General features: G+C 39.6%; 2 protein-coding genes and 1 long non-coding RNA gene across 8 annotated transcripts in view; 2 read left to right on the top strand and 1 right to left on the bottom strand.

Annotated features, from left to right (window-relative positions):
• Positions 1-17,110, top strand: part of LOC110945595 (voltage-dependent L-type calcium channel subunit alpha-1D-like) — an 80,738-nt gene that overhangs the window by 57,313 nt on the left and 6,315 nt on the right. The window contains 13 exon segments of the mRNA XM_051949198.1: positions 83-242; positions 2,545-2,672; positions 4,582-4,678; positions 4,772-4,874; positions 6,424-6,525; positions 6,727-6,854; positions 7,672-7,803; positions 11,564-11,618; positions 12,605-12,824; positions 12,941-13,048; positions 14,206-14,339; positions 14,411-14,523; positions 15,763-15,952. Of these exon segments, the coding sequence (XP_051805158.1) occupies positions 83-242; positions 2,545-2,672; positions 4,582-4,678; positions 4,772-4,874; positions 6,424-6,525; positions 6,727-6,854; positions 7,672-7,803; positions 11,564-11,618; positions 12,605-12,824; positions 12,941-13,048; positions 14,206-14,339; positions 14,411-14,523; positions 15,763-15,952 (1,670 nt within the window).
• LOC127534328 (GTPase IMAP family member 9-like) overlaps positions 12,817-17,110 on the bottom strand; it is a 268,581-nt gene continuing 264,287 nt past the window's right edge. For 3 of the 6 annotated variants that reach the window (XR_007942427.1, XR_007942408.1, XR_007942423.1), the window contains one exon: positions 15,283-15,876. The gene's annotated coding sequence lies outside the window, so the exon portion shown is untranslated. Of the gene's footprint in view, positions 13,004-15,282; positions 16,009-17,110 lie in introns of those variants that run through there. The other 3 variants (XR_007942422.1, XR_007942431.1, XR_007942416.1) reach the window with 3 other exon arrangements.
• Positions 13,055-13,627, top strand: LOC127534332 (uncharacterized). Its single transcript, XR_007942439.1, has 3 exons — positions 13,055-13,202; positions 13,237-13,288; positions 13,325-13,627. It is a non-coding gene; the product is annotated as an uncharacterized LOC127534332 (long non-coding RNA).

Raw genomic sequence — 17,110 nt, 5'->3', positions numbered from 1 at the left:
CCTCTTCGTCCTCCTCTTCGTCCTCCTCTTTGTCCTGTGTTGTGTTCGGCTGCTTCACCTGTGTGTGTGTGTGTGTGTTCAGGTGTGCAACAGGTGAGGCGTGGCAGGAGATCATGCTGGCCAGTCTTCCAGGGAAACGCTGTGATCCAGAATCCGACTACGAACCCGGAGAAGAGTTCAGCTGCGGCAGCAACTTCGCCATCGTTTACTTCATCAGCTTCTTCATGTTGTGTGCTTTTCTGGTCAGAACACACACATTAAACACACACTAGTACACACACTAAACACACACTGGTACACACTAAACACACACTGGTACACACTAAACACATACTGGTACACACTAAACACACACTGGTACACACTAAACACACACTGGTACACACTAAACACACACTGGTACACACTAAACACACACTGGTACACACTAAACACACACTGGTACACACTAAACACACACTGGTACACACTAAACACACACTGGTACACACTAAACACACAAAGTGAGCTAAAGTTATCCAAAATGATTTCAAACCTGACTCAGTTTGTCTAAGATGAATCCTACTTTCCTTAAAATTATTCAAACTTGTCAAAAACGACTCACAAATCGTCCAAAATGACTCAAAAATTGCCCAAAATGAGTTGAAAATGGAGCTTAAAGGCTCAAAAAGCTTCCTTAACGAGTCAAACCAGTTTAAAGTCTGTTAAAGTTGTCCAAAATGACTTTAAACCTGACTCAGTTTGTCTAAAATGACTCAGAAAACATCCAAAATGACTGAAACAGTGCTAAGAATGAGTAAAACTGGTTTAAAAATAGTTGAACTTGTCTGAAATTACTGAGAAATTGTTCAAAATGACTCAGAAATGTTCAGAATAAAGTCTGAGTCGGTTTTGACACATTTTGAGTCCTTTTCTACATTTGTTGGAATCTTTATGAACGAATATGTAACGTCAGCAAACCTCTCACTGACTGCAAACCTTTTCCATCCTGAGCTGCTCTGCAGACAGAGCTTTTACTGTCCAGGGGCCTCATTTATAAAACATTGTCTACGATCCACACTAAAAGTTTGCGTACGCTGAAAGTCTGAAATGGGCGTATGCCCTTCGCCCCTGATTTATAAAACTGCGTACTCACAGCTGCACGCAATTTCACACTCCAGCTGGAAGATTGCACAGGTGGATCCACCTCACATCCTGCCCACAACACACTCACATTTTACCATGAATGGTCAATGCAAAGTAACTCATGAATGTATCTGTATATAAATAAGCTGCTGATCCACGGCATTTCACACAGCGCCCCCTGCAGTCTTTACACTGCTGTGCTTCAGGATGAATGAATCATGTGTTGACCCAGGCCACCCTGACACTAAATTTGTTATGATCATGTCCGATGTACAAATAATTTGTACACTGATTGAATGTACATTTTTTCGGTTCACAGACAAATTCATTTTCACTCGGAGCCCTTACAGCAACATGAGTGCAGTCAGTTACGCCGATTGCATTTGGGAAACCGGACATCGCTGCAAATTGCCGTTTAATGTTGGCCTGTTCACCCACAGTGTAAGGAAACCTGATGTACTGACTGGTCATGTTTATGATGTCATCCAAACAGCTGGCATTATTGCGGGATGGTTGTGATATCCAGACCTAAAGGACATCATTTAACTGTATATCAGACCCAGATAGGATTTAGACAACAAATGTAACCTCATATATTCTTCATATAAAACACATACCTGTCGGCCACTTAACGCTGGAAGGAGCCAGAAACCCCCGAGTCGTCAGCTCCTGTGTCTGTACCGGGATGGCGTGGTTTTGGCGGGTGGGTCTGTCTAAGATGGCCCAGTTCAGCACATAGATCCAAGAGTACTGCTCTAGGGAATCTGAATCTGCTTATTAGCCAGTCATCATCATGGGCCAGGAAATCCCTGTGATCTCTCTCCATTCTTAACGTGATCTTCCAGCAATGCCAGCGCATCCATTGTGCCACATTACGCACGGCTGTCACCCGCTATTTATCCACTTGATCAGCGATTGGACTGATTGTCACATGACTTTTCCAAATCAGTAATCAATCAGTGCCACTCACCGCTCTATATCATTTGAAGATGGAAGTTTGGTATATGAACATAGTTCTGCAAATACAGTCGTAGGCCGAATGGCGCACTATATGAACATCTACAACAATGAGGGTTTATGATTATCCGGCTCTACAAGTCTAATATGTGATAACAATAAAGGTTTGAGATCAGTCTGGTTTCAATTCACCACTTCACCCTCCAGCACTGCCGTTTCCTCTGTGTCCAAAATGTGCTTAAGCAAGCATCAAAGTTGGTGCACCGGTGCGCACATTTTCACGCCAAGTTTGTTTTAAGAAATCACAACATTTGCGTAGAAAATGGCGTACGTAACTTTCTAGCCCTGTTTTGTGCGTACGTGAGCTTTATAAATGAGGCCCCAGGTGTGTCTGATCACCTGATGTTTCCAGATGTTCACGGCGCCACCTGGTGTTCGTTTGTTCGTCTTTCTGCTCTTCAGATCATCAACCTGTTCGTCGCCGTCATCATGGACAACTTCGACTATCTGACGCGTGATTGGTCGATTCTGGGGCCGCATCACCTGGACGAGTTCAAGAGGATCTGGTCTGAGTACGATCCGGAGGCCAAGTAATGACGAGTCATGTTTTCATCTTCATCTCTTCATGTTTTATCTTTATTACCTCCACCAGGAGGTTATGTAATCATCGGAGTGTGTCTGTCTGTCTGTTTACAGCATAACTCAAAAAGTTATGGACGGATTTTCACCAAAATTTTACAGAATGTCTGGAAGAGCAAAAGGAAGAGCCTGGCGGCCATCTCTCTCAATTGTACAGAGTCCTTCAAAAAAATCCTGGATCCAGACGGTGATCCGGATCACCTCCAAAATCTAATCGATTGTTACTTTTGCTCTTCCGGACATTCTGTAAAAAATATGGTGAAAATTCGTCCATAACTTTTTGAGTTATGCTGTTAACAGACAGACAGACAGACAGATGGCCTGGCAGAGGTCTGCGCTCTCAGAGTGCTTTTCTAGTTTCTTCTTGTTTTCATCTTTATCTCTTTATGTTTTCATTTTTATTTCTTCACATTTTCATCTTTATTTTCAAACTTGTATGTCTTTGTGTTTTCTGAGGGTCAGTGTTACCACAAAATAAAGGACAGAACATCTAAAAATACAAAACTACAAATCAGCAGTAACTCATCTTTTATAACCTGAACCTAAAAGTGCTTCATGTGAAATCATCACTCCTTCTTGTTCTTCTCTTGTTTCATTCATTAAATCAAGTTTCTGATGTTTTATACGTGAGCTGGCTGCACCACTGCTCAGAATAAACCACATTCATCAGGATCTAATGTGATTTAACTGCTGTGGATTGAAGTGAAACTGGGAAACCTGAACTGGTTTCATCTGGATCAAAGTTTCCCAGCAGGATTCTGCAGCCTACATTTAGAAATGAGTTTTTCCTGTAAAGTGGAATTATTTTAACCTTCACTGACCTAAATTAGAATAAAAACTGAGTAGAGTTTTGCTGTAGCTGCAGATTTAACAGATATCAGCATCAAACTTCCCCCGTTGATGACCTATAACAACATATCTGTTCTCACATTTCAAATTTTACAGATGTTTCATGTTTAAATACGGAACGAAGCATTTAATATGTTAAAATGTCCTAATTTGCAGTGTAAATGTTGGATAAATTCAGCTTCAAAACTCTTCATTTACTGAGTAAAATCAAAGGTTTTTGCTGAGGTCATTCTCTTTATTTGTTTTAGGAATAAAATATAATTAAACAGGCCATGAATGATCCTTTAAAAAAATAATTTTTGAAAACTTTCAGCATATAAATAAGACAAAAAATGTCCAAAAAATATTACTGAAAATGAATTTAAAATGATAAGACAAAAATATGTCTCAAGATTAAATAAAATAAAAAGAATAAAATGCCTGAAAATATTTGTAAATTATATGAAACTCCACATATATTTAAAAATCTTAATAAAATAACCGCAAAATATCTGGAAAAATAAATAAAACATCCAGAAATATTAAGAAAATTCCTGAAAATTTGAAAAGGCTCAAAAATATTTTTTTAAAGAATAAAATCTTTGCAAATAATTAAAGTCATGAAAATATTAACAAAATACAAAAACATCTCAATAAAAATCCCTCAAATGTATGAAAAATGAATCAAATATTCAGAATTAGCAGAAGTCCCACAAAAATGGTCAAATTAATGCAAGATTTAAATTAAAAAGATTAATAATAATAAGTATTCCAGAAATATTCTATATTTGGAGTTATAATAAATTTTCTTGTTATTGAAAGTTTTGAGACTTTTTATTTTTGTTTTATAAATGAGGTTTTATTAAATATGAGCTGATTCACATAAACCTCTAACAGACAAAGATAAATAAGCATCTCAGAGTGTATTTAAATGATTTATTTCCCCTTTTTTTATGAAAAACATCCTAGAAACTAATTCCCAAACATCTTTCAGTCACATATTCAGTCCGTCTTCCTGTTTACTGTCCTCAGGGGTCGGATCAAACATCTGGACGTTGTCGCTCTGCTCCGGAGGATTCAGCCTCCTCTGGGTTTTGGCAAACTTTGTCCTCACCGAGTCGCCTGCAAGGTAAAACCCTGAAGCCAGACGGTAGCTGCTGAACAGACTTTAGAACGTAGAAGTGTTATTCTAACCAGAAGTGACTCCTGCTGTCTGCTGCAGCGTCTGGTGGCCATGAACATGCCTCTGAACGCCGACGGGATGGTGACCTTTAACGCAACGCTGTTCGCTCTGGTTCGGACCGCCCTCAAGATCAAGACTGAAGGTACGTGACGAGTCCTCAGGAAAACCTGGACCAAAGTGGGGCGCAAAATGACAAATAAACAAACGGCGACACAAAAATACATAAAACAACAAAAATACAACAAGACAACCACAAAACACATGAAATGACCAAAATGTGACACAAAGTTACCACAAAAGTCTTGAAAATGATCAAATGTATCACAATACAGCCACCAAAAGACATAAAATTACCACTGAGACGCATGTAATGAGCAAAAATGAAACAAAATGAGCACAGAAAGGCATAAAGTGACCACAAAATCATACAAAATAACTAGATGTCACACCACAAAAGACTTGAAAGTGACAAAATGTGACAGAATATAACCACAAAAAGAAATAAATTTGCCACATGAAGTAACCTAAATGACCACAAGAAGACATAATGACCAAGAAAACACAAGAAATGACTGAAAATGAAACAGAATGACACAAAAACATGTAAAACAACCAAAATGTGGCAGAAAACTACCATAACAACATGTAAAATGATTTTAAAAAATGACAAAATCACCACAAAAACACCTAAAAATGACTAATTGCAATACAAAATGTATTCAGTTTTATTTATATAGCTCCAATTACAGTCAAACTGTCTCACTTTACAGAACCCATATGCTTCAGCACAAAAGAAGTAAAAAGCATAAACTGAGACAAAGCGACCAAATCAAGACAGAAAACAACCAAAATATAACACAAGTTGACCCCAAAAAAATATGTAAAAACCAAAAATATATGACAAAAGAGCCACAAAAAGGTGGAAAATGAGCACAAAGACACCAAAATATGACACAAAATGACCATAAAAACATAAACGTTAAAAATGTTACGCAAAATGACCACAAAAAGACGTAAAATTGCAAAAAAATATGAATAAAACTGCCTCAAAAACATATGAAATGACCTAAGTGTGACACAAAAATGAGCACAAAAGACTTGGAAATGACAAAATGTGACACAATCCAACCACAGAAAGACATAAAGTTGTCAGTAAGGCACATGAAAAGACCAAAAGTGAAACAAAATTACCACAAACATGTAAAACAACCAAAATGTGACAGAAAATAAACATGATAATATGTAAAAACATGACAAAATGGGTACACAAAGACATGAAATGACCACAAAAACATACAAAGCGACAATAAAAACATGTAAACATAACTAAATGCAACACAAAATTACCACAAAAACTCTTGCAAAATGACCACAAAAGGACATAAAATTACAGAAAAACTGAATAAAACCAACACTGAAAACCCATGAAATTACCAAAATGTGACACGTAGTGACAACAATGACCAAAATGTGACTCAAAATTTCCTCAAAAAGATGTTAAAAAACACAAAATTTCCTCAAAAAGACGGTAAAAAACACAAAATTACTTCAGAAAGATGAAGAGCCAGTGGTTCGGATGAATGATGGAGATGTTGGTTCCACTTTTTTGTTTTATTGTTCTGTCTGATGAATCGTAGATAAATAATAAACCAAACTTCCTTCTGGCTCCGCCCCCTGGATTCTGTTGCTAGGTAACCCTGACCAGGAGAACGAGGAGCTGAGGGCGATCATCAAGAAGATCTGGAAGAGGATGAAGCCGAAGCTGCTGGACGAAGTCATTCCACCTCATGAAGGTACTGCTGGTGGTACCGCTGGTGGTACCGCTGGTGGTACCGCTGCTGGTACCGCTGGTGGTACCGCTGGTGGTACCGCTGGTGGTACCGCTGCTGGTACCGCTGGTGGTACCGCTGGTGGTACCGCTGCTGGTACCGCTGGTAGTACCGCTGGTAGTACTGCTGCTGGTACTACACACTGAGCTGTGTTCTCTCCTGCAGAGGAGGAAGTGACCGTGGGGAAGTTCTACGCCACCTTCCTGATCCAGGATTACTTCAGGAAGTTCAGGAAGAGGAAGGAGAAAGGAGATATGCCGGAGTCAGACTCAGCCAATCCCTCTGCAGTGCAGGTGAGTCAAAATGAAACTGTAACGACATAAAATAAAACACGTGACACTAAAGGAACCTAAAAAGACGTAAAAAAACAAAACAAAAATGTGACACAAAACAACCCTAAAATGACGTAAAAAAATAAGAGTCGGCCAAACCCTCTGCAGGACAGGTAACAAGATGTAAGAAAACTAAAATGTGACACAAAAAATCCACAAACAAATGTAAAAAACAAAACAAAAATGTGACACAAAAAGTCCACAAACAGACAAAAAAGCTTAAAATGAGGCACAAAATGACCCTAAAAAGATGTAAAACGTAAAACTGTGACCCAAAACAACCTAAAAAGACGCTCACCTGTACTGCGCTACACCAGTACAGATGAGTCTCAGAGGAAAATACACGTTTCTTTTAGCATTTTAAACTTTATTTTAAGGATGTTTTTAATGAACAGAGCACATTTTAAAAAATCAGATTAAAGCTTTCAACTCAACAAAATAAAATCCGAACACGAAAAAATCAGACGGACCTTTAATGTGGTAAATATAAGAGTGGAGAGCTGGTGGAGGTAAAAGAAGGAGAATATTTAATGGATGAAAACAGTTTCTGTTTATGTTTCTGTCAGATTTACGGATAAACGTCGTTAATTATTTCTATAAAGTGAAACTGAAAGAGAATTCACACGTTTTCATGTTCCTCAGTAAACTCCAGAGGATTCAGTCAAGTTTGATTCATTAATGCGATCATTATGGGATGTCTGTGTGTGTTTGAGCGTGTTAATATTATGGGATGTCTGTGTGTGTTTGAGCGTGTTAATATTATGGGATGTGTTTCCAGCTGTGTAAAGCCGGACTGAAGACTCTGCAGGATCTGGGTCCAGAGATGCGTTTGGCTCTGAATGAAGATCTGGAGGAGGAAGAGGAGGCCATGATGGAGGAAGAGGAGCTGGAGGAGAACGCCGCCTATAAAGTCTGGATTTATTTATTCACTTATTTACTTCATTTAGTTCATATTTCTGAACTTTATGAGCAGAAAATAGCAGAATTACTGGTTTCTCAAAGGGAGGATTTGCATTCGTTGTGTAACGGTATGCAGTCGTACTCATCAGTTTAAATACGTACCATGGCAGAATTTATGATTTCTTGGCCAGAAATAACCTTTCTTTCAATCATGGTTAGTGGTTGGATGAAGCCATTTATTGTCAAACAGCTGTGTTTACTCTTTTTTAAATCAGAATGACGACAGAAACTACCAAAAAAGACGTTCAACAAACGCAAAAAGACGTAAAAAAAACGCAAAATGACCAGATAAAGATGTTACAAAATGCATAAATATCTCAAAAGATGTTGAACAAACACAAAAAGACGTAAAAATGACACAAACTGACCAGAAAACATGTTATAAAATGCAACTGTATCTCAAAAGACGTCGTACAAACACTAAATGACACCAAAAAAGGTCGATTCGGTTGGAGATGTTGGTTCCACATTATTGTTTGATGTTCTTTCTGATGAATTGTAGATAATTAATAAACCAGACTTCCTTCTCTGATGACTCTGATCAACAGTTTACATACCTCAGTTCTTCATACTTTAACATCAATGACAGCTTGAAGTCTTTTGTGGTCGTTGTGGACGAGGATCTTGATCTTCTCAGATGTTAAAGCTGCCCATTCTTCTTGGCAAAAGGACTCCACTTCCTGTAAATTCCTGGGCTGATCTACATGTCTGAGATCTCCCCAGAGTGGCTCAATGATACTGAGGTTAGGAGTCTGAGACGGCCTCTCCAGAACCTTCTCTTTATTCTGCTGTAGCCAATGACAGGTCGACTTGTCTTCTGGATCGCTGTCCTGTTGGAACGTCCAAGTACGTCCCATGAGCAGCTTCCGGACTGATGAGTGCAAATTTCCCCCCAGTATTTTCTGATTGTCGACCAGTTTCCTTTGAGCTCACACTTCCCCCAAACATCAGCGATCCTCCGTGTTCCACAGTAGAACGGTGGACCTTCGTCATCGGCCTTGTTGACGTCTCTCCAGATGGAACGTTTCTGGTTGTGTCCAAAAAGTTCAGTTTTGGTCTCATCGCTCCAAATGTCTTTATTCCAGAAGTTTTCGGGCTTGTCTCTGTGCTGTTTGTCGTATTGTAATCGGGATTCTTTGAAACATTTGCTTATTGTTTAAGAAATTTCACTCTTAATCCTTGGAAGTTTGCTGTAGTGGGCGTTTAGTGGTACTCTGGCTTACTGTGGGCTGACCAACACAGAACATGAGCCGATCCAGAACATTTGCAGAGTTACACAATTTATAGGGATGGTCAGAGGATAGGGAGGAGCCGGATGGAAATACAAGGGTGGAGAGGGGTTAGTTTGTGTCTGGTTGATAATCAGGAACAGAAGGTAAGACAGCGAAGAACAAAATGTAGTTGAGTTAGTGAGTCTGGTAGACAACAGAATGTAAGAGATGAGGGGTTTGGCAGACCATAAAAGATGGTTGAATCAAGGAAGTCTGGCAGACAGGAACAAATAAAGATAAAATAATTATGGATAACTGCTGGAAATGGAATAAAGGAGTGACACTAGAAGGTATCTTCATCAGTGGTGATGACTTTCTTCTGGCGACTCGACCATGCGGCTAATTATCCTTCATTTCCCTCCTCATTGTGCGTCTTCAAACAGCCACACCACTTCTTTTTCAGAAGGTTCTGTATTTCAGCTGGAGTTATTTGTGGGTTTGTCTTTTGCATCCCAAACTATCTTCCTGTGGCTGAAATCTTTGCAGTTCTTCCTGACTGTGGCTTGGTTTCAACAGAATCCCTCATTTTCCACTTCTTAGTTTGAACGCTGCTGGCTGGCTTTCTTAGTTCCTTGGATTTCTTTTCTTTTCTGTTTTCTACAGTTCAGTTGCCTTTGTCCACACATCATTTGACAGTAGTGATGTTCAGATGAAGCTTCATGAAGCACTGAGGCTTTCCATCCAGTTGGTTCACTCATGGGTTGAAGCTTCATGGTGCTTCTTTTGCTCTACTGCGCCATCAAGTGGACAAATAAAAGTAAAACAGGCAGAGTGCCTCCAACGACACACTGGCTTTGCTATGTGAAGCTTTGAATTGTGTTTAAATGATAATGCCAATAAACATTTAATATAGTGTCTGTTTTTGCTGACAGCAGAGATAAAGAGGAAGTGGAAACAAACGGGGAAAGATCTGAGATCTGTAGTTTGACTGTTTGATTACGGTCAGGTTCTGGTTTTCTTTAAAGTGTTTAGATACTTTTAATTGTAATACGGGCGACATAAATAAAATGTGCTTGTGGTACCAGTGAAAAACTAAAGCAGGGACAGCATTTTATTTGATTTTATACAAAAATATGAGACTTTTTCCACAGTGCTGGGATGGTTTCTTTTTCTTTGAACAATATTTCTGCAGCTCCTTGGAACACAAACAGACACTTCAACTTTAAACACCAGAATAAAAAAATAAATTAGATCAAGCGATGTGCGGTGTTGTCACAGGTAGTCATATTACACTTCACTTTTTATGTGCCACTTTATTTGGAGAAATCAGGTCAAAGTGTTCCCAGAAAGGGGAGAATCTTCTGTTTTTGGTCTTCTATGGAAAAAAAGAGTCTCAAACCGATTGCAGGCAAAGATGAAGGAGACAAAAATCCAACAAATGTTAACGGGGAATCCATGGCGTTTCTCTGCCCCTTATATTTGGAATCGCACATCAAACCCACGAACCGGTTCCTGAAGCAGTCACGCAGTACGACCGGCTAACGAGGCTTCAAACGTCATCATTTTGGCTCCTCCCCCAAATGAAGCAGGCTTTGATACGCGCTTCATGGAAACGCCCCCTCCCTTACTCGACACGCTTCAAAGCCTCGGCACATCTCCTAACATCACTATTTGACAGTTCTTTTGCTTTCCACATGACTCAGAAAGGTCAGTGCAGAGCTGGATGAAAGATGAAGGAAACTCACTGAGCTTTCAGACACGCTGATCACAGGTGAGGATGGTTACCTTCAGTCACCATTCAGACCAGTTTGTGTTGACTTGTGAGCACGTTATCAGGCCAGAATAACCAGTTTGTAAACTCATCAGGGTGTTCTCTGTTGTCATTCTGGTGTTAGAAAGTAAACAGAGCTGAACAGGAAACGGCTTCACCCAACCACCGAGTGAAAGAAAAATGTTTCTCTTTTCATTCATGTTCTGTGAAAAATGACCAAGAAATCATAAATTCTGTGACGGTCTGAAAACTGATGAGCACAACTGTACATGTGTTTGTATTTTTAATGATACTGAACAAGACCTTCAGTTAATTTATGCATCATAATAATATTATAGAGTCTCAATATTAATAATTAAGTCATATAAATCTGTGTTTTGTGTCATTTTTTAGCATCGTAGCCTCATTACAATAATAAATAAAACCGTTTTAATCTCAATATTTTAAAATAAATCTGGTACATTTGTATCATAAACACCATTTTAGGATCATTTATTTTTTCATGTGACATTAATATTTAAATTCGTCTGATGCATTTTAAACAATGTTGTAGTTTTTATACCCTTCAGATGTAATTTAGTTTATAAATGTGGTGTTTTATCAAATGTTGGGTCTTTAAACACCAAACTGATCTCATTTTTCAGTTAAAAACACTCTGTTGGTGTAAATGCGCTGGTGAATCACAAAGACGGGACTTTAGAGGGATTTCTTTCTGTTTGTTTGTGCAGGAAAACGGTTTTGGACCAGACAAAGATCGACGAGGCTCCATACTGACACCTACTGGTAAACAACAACAACAACAAATTCAGCAGCACGTTTGTTTGCATTGAAATGTTGGACATTTAAAACTGTTTTAGCAAATCTACTGAAATCTGACTCCTAGAAGTCAGACATGTGGGTGTTCAGACAGCAGGGGGCGCTGCAGCTGCTCCTAATGACAGAGAAAGGCTTTACTCCATCTCAGATCATCAGGTTCATCGGCTCAAACGATCGCATTGAAACGTTTTCATTTCATAAAGACATCGGTGAAAGTTTTATTGAACAGTTTTCGAGATGGACCCACTTTTTAGACAACGTCTGAGGAGCGATTAAAGATAAAAACCTGAATTTTCCTCTGTGGTTTCTCATCCTGTCATTGATCCATAATCTGTAATATTAGACAGTAGATCAATAATCTGATTATGGGGGAGTTAACTATAACAAAAAACTGAAGACATGATAAAAACAATTCCAATCTTTGAGCTCATTAGCAAAATAAATGAGATGCAGAAGTCCACCATTGATGTTTGTGTTTATATATGTAAATCTCACAATAATGCAAAACTGAACATGGAGAACAGTTTGATGTGGAATATTTGGTCACAAAAATGAAAACAAGCTTATTTTAGTTGAACTTTAATAACCGATTGAGCAGGTTTGACAAGTTTTAGAGCAAAAAACTAAAAGTCTATTTTAATATGTCCAATATTCCAGATTCTGAATCAGTTCCATAATGAGAAACAACAGAGAAAGTCTGCTTCCTTCAAACAAACCTAAATTTGTGTGAAAAATCCTGGTGAAAGTGATCCAGTCAGCATATTTAAGGAACAGTCATTATCTCTGAAAGTGTCTGGTGTATGAAGCTAAATAAATGTCCATGTTTTGTGCCCTAAAGGTTTCAGCGCATCCATGGACGGTTGAGTTTGAATATTTGTAGTAATTTTCTGCTTTGAGATGATGCAGGTCTGGTTGGGTCTCACTGAGCGTGCTCGGCTCCTCCCCCTCTGCAGGGCCCGGCGGTGTCGTCGGGGACGGCGGCGTCTCTAACGGCGGTCTGATCCACCGGGTCGGCTCCCTCACCAAGATGGTGAACGGCAGCGAGCAGGAGGAGCAGCTCCGCCGTGGCGACAGCATGAGGTCATCCGTCAATCATCACCAGCGCCACCCGTCGCTGAAGAACGGCGTCCTGGACCACGCCCACAAGAGGCCGTCCTACTACAAGCACGGCAGGTAGGCTGATCCGTCCACACCTTCACTGATCCAGGAGACGCAGAGGCGACAGCAGGAGGCAGGTGGGTTTGATTGACGGGTGGCTCGGCCAATCACAGTGTTCCGTTGGTCTGTAGGAGGGACTCGAGGGACCGGACGTGGAGGAACGGAGACGTGGAGACGTACGGAGAGCAAGGATACTACAGCAGAGAGGAGGACAACGACAGCATCAGCTCCAGAGACAGGTACAGAGAGACAGAGAGACAGGTACAGAGAGACAGAGAGACAGGTAGACAGAGAGACAGACAGAGAGACAGAGAGACAGGTAGACAGAGAGACAGACAGAGAGACAGAGAGACAGGTAGACAGAGAGACAGGTACAGAGAGACAGAGAGACAGGTACAGAGAGACAGACAGAGAGACAGAGAGACAGGTAGACAGAGAGACAGACAGAGAGACAGAGAGACAGGTAGACAGAGAGACAGGTACAGAGAGACAGAGAGACAGGTACAGAGAGACAGAGAGACAGACAGAGAGACAGAGAGACAGGTACAGAGAGACAGAGAGACAGACAGAGAGACAGGTACAGAGAGACAGACAGAGAGACAGAGAGACAGGTACAGAGAGACAGACAGAGAGACAGAGAGACAGGTACAGAGAGACAGAGAGACAGACAGAGAGACAGGTACAGAGAGACAGAGAGACAGGTACAGAGAGACAGGTAGACAGAGAGACAGGTACACAGAGAGACAGACAGGTACAGAGACAGGTACAGAGAGACAGGTACAGAGACAGATAGACGGGTAGATAGGTACCATAGACAGGTACACTTCACACAGGTATGACCTCATTTAACCTTATTGTTTCTTTAATCAGGTAAATTCACATTTTACATTTCTGCTGCATGATGTCAATGTTAATAATCCAGTAAATCTGTATAATAACTAATATTGTAGTCAATAATTTGGTTGGTAAATTAGCATTTTATTTAATATTGTCAGGCCTTGATCTCATCATTTAAACCAGTCGGGTCATTCTGTATTTTATATTATATAGTAAGGTCTGAATATTTAAATCTATCAAGTACTTTGTTTTTTCACAGCAAAGTAGTGCTTTTGATTAGAATGTGGGGAATTTAATTTATTTAGGTAAATTTATATCATAAATAATAATGTGGGTTCTCAACATTAATATGTAATTTATCAGGTGAAGTTTAATTTATTTAATAATTTAAATGTATTTAATAATGTTGTTTGACATGTAGTTAATGATGTTCTAAGTCTGAGCCTTAATATTTAAATTAATTCTTTTGTAAACATTATTATTATTTAGGATATATCTATACATAAATGACATCATCGGGTGTTAATGTCTCATTTAGTTTATAAACTGTTGCTTTCAGACGTTACCCAGACGAGCCTCCTCTGTACAGAGACCACTACGATGGCCACGCCTCCTACAACGGTAGCTATGGTAACGGCTACGGCGACGGCAGGAGGACGACTAGGCGACGGCTGCTTCCGGCCACGCCCACAGGTGACGGGTATCCCAGAATCCCCCTCTGCCGTGGCTCTGTGGCTCCGCTGACGTCCGTTTTGTTCCCGCAGGTCGGAAGCCGTCGTTCAACATCCAGTGTCTGAGGAGGCAGGGCAGCAGCGACGACCTGCCCATCCCCGGGACGTACCACCCGACGTCACCGCCACGCCGCACACGCCCCCAGGTAACCACGGCAACACAGGTAACCACAGCAACACAGGTAACCACAGCAACACAGGTGATGGACAGGTTTTTTATATTAACCCTCGTGTCGTCCTGTGGGTCAAAATTGACCCGTTTTAAAGTTTGAAAGTGTGGAAAAAAATATATTTTCACCGTGAAGCTTCTGATGTCCACTTTTTCTACATTTTTTGTGAAATCTTTGAGCATTTTTTGGTAGAAAAAAGAAATGTTAAAAATATTTCTTAAGAACATTCACCAAAAAATCAACCAGAATCCAGTGAAATTCGCTGGATTTGGTTGATTTTTTTGGTGAATGTTCTTCAAGAAAATATTAGAGGTTTTACTGATATATATGGAATCACCCTAGATATTTTGAGGATTTTTTGGAAAATTTTTACTAATTTGTAAGAAATATTTACAAGAATTTCTTGCCAGATTTTGGGGATTTTTTATTATTAAAACTTTTAAGGTAAACTTATAAGGAATCAGTGGAATTTTCTTCCTGAAGGTTTTGCAAAATTTCAGAAATTTGAGGAATTTTTTGGATTTTTTTCAGAAAAGGAAACAATATTTTTTGGTGCCCGTAAATAAAGACAGCTAGAGGGTTAATGTGCTCAAAGATGGAGGTTCTCGACATTTTTTTGATCTACTTGTCCAACATTGCAAACCAGACGCTGCACACCGTCCCTACAGTGAAGCACGGCGGTGGCAGCATCATGGTGTGGGGAAGCTTCTCAATAACAGCAAACACTAACAGAAGTTTAATCAAAATAGATTTCTTTTCATGTTTTGGTATTTCAGAATAAAAGCCTTCTACATGTTTAGTTTTTATTATTGTGACTTTCAGCGACACGTGCTTCACAAAATATCACTAGTTGACTTCTTGAATTCTTTAAATATGCTCAAAGATGGAACTTTTCATGACCGTTTACATTTTGCTCGTATTTTAACCCACCCACAATCAGATTATTTGATCTTTTTTTAATCTAATATTACAGATCCTACATTATTGACATCATCAGAAATAACAGTCATGCTTTTATTTTGAAAAGTATTCCGCTTATCAAGCTAATGTCTTTGTAAATATCCATATTTTTATCCTCATTGTCAGAGCTGATCAAGCAGAAACAGTTGTAAGACGATGATGATTTCAGTGTGAATAACTTTGAGGTTTTAGGGGAGTCTGAGATGAACTCGTCTGTTGTTCGCTCAAAGGAAATCGTCTTCTCTCCTTCAGCAGATGTTCAACAGCTACGAGTCCCGGCACTCCTCCGGCCGATCCTTGGCGGCGTCCTCGGCATCCTGGGCCAATCCCTGTCCTCGGCGTGGTCGGCTCCTCTACGCCCCCCTGATCCTGGTGGAGGAGGAAGGAAGTCCACCATGGGGGGGAGGAGCAGGAGGGGAGGGCAAGAAGGGAGGAGCAGGAAGAGGTGAGGAGCAGTCAGAACAGAGTCAGTGGTCCATCTGACAGCTTGACTTTACAATGCTGTAAAAATCACAAATCACCATGTATAAAGCTTTAGTCTTTTTATTTGTTGACATGTAGATTAGCTCATGATCTGCAATTCAACAAAACAGGTAAAATAAATAAATTCTTCAAAAAAATATATATATTTAAAAATGTTTAAAAAACAGCAACATTAATGGGGACGAGGTTAAAGAAGCATTTAAAACATGTTTACTCAAACGTCAACAGAACAACACTTTACTCTGTCTGGGTTCAGCTGTCCACCTACAGTCATGAAGCAAAGCGTCCATCCACTGATTAAGTCCAGATCAGTCTGTAGCTTCCAGTGACTCTGAGAAATCTGAGATTTCTGTGATGGAATCATTGAAACATGAATCGCAATGAACAATCATGAATTTTGGTTCTTTCACAGATTAATTAAACGTCTTCTGAATTCAAAATATACACACGTGGACAAAATTGTTGGTACCCCTCAGTTAAAGAAGGAAAAACCCACAATTCTCACTGAAATCACTTGAAACTCACAAAAGTAACAATAAAAAAAATTTATTGAAAATTAAATAATCAAAAACAGCCATCACTTTTGAATTGTTGATTAACATAATTATTTAAAAAAACAAACTAATGAAACAGGCCTGGACAAAAATGATGGTACCTCTATAAAAGATTGAAAACTATTTGACCAGAGTGACATGATTAACTCAGGTGTGTCATTTAATTGACATCACAGGTGTTTCCAAACTCATAATCAGTCAGTCTGCCTATTTAAAGGGAGACAAGTAGTCACCCTGCTGTTTGGTGAAAAGGTGTGTACCACACTGAACATGGACAACAGAAAGCGAAGGAGAGAATTGTCCCAGGACATCCGAAAAAAAATGATAGACAAACATCTTAAAGGTAAAGGCTATAAGACCATCTCTAAACAGCTTGAAGTTCCTGTGACAACAGTGGCTCATATTATTCAGAAGTTCAAGACCCACGGGACAGTAGCCAACCTCCCTGGACGTGGCCGCAAGAGGAAAATTGATGACAAATTGAAGAGACGGATCGTTGGAATTGTATCCAAAGAGCCCAGAGCAACCTCCAAAGAAATTAAAGGTGAACTCCAAGGCCAAGGTAC

The sequence above is a fragment of the Acanthochromis polyacanthus genome, chromosome 6 (assembly GCF_021347895.1).
Source record: "Acanthochromis polyacanthus isolate Apoly-LR-REF ecotype Palm Island chromosome 6, KAUST_Apoly_ChrSc, whole genome shotgun sequence".
Taxonomy (NCBI): Eukaryota; Metazoa; Chordata; class Actinopteri; family Pomacentridae; genus Acanthochromis; species Acanthochromis polyacanthus.
The sequence above is the reverse complement of the archived record's forward strand: the minus strand, read 5'-3'. Positions and strand labels throughout refer to the sequence as shown.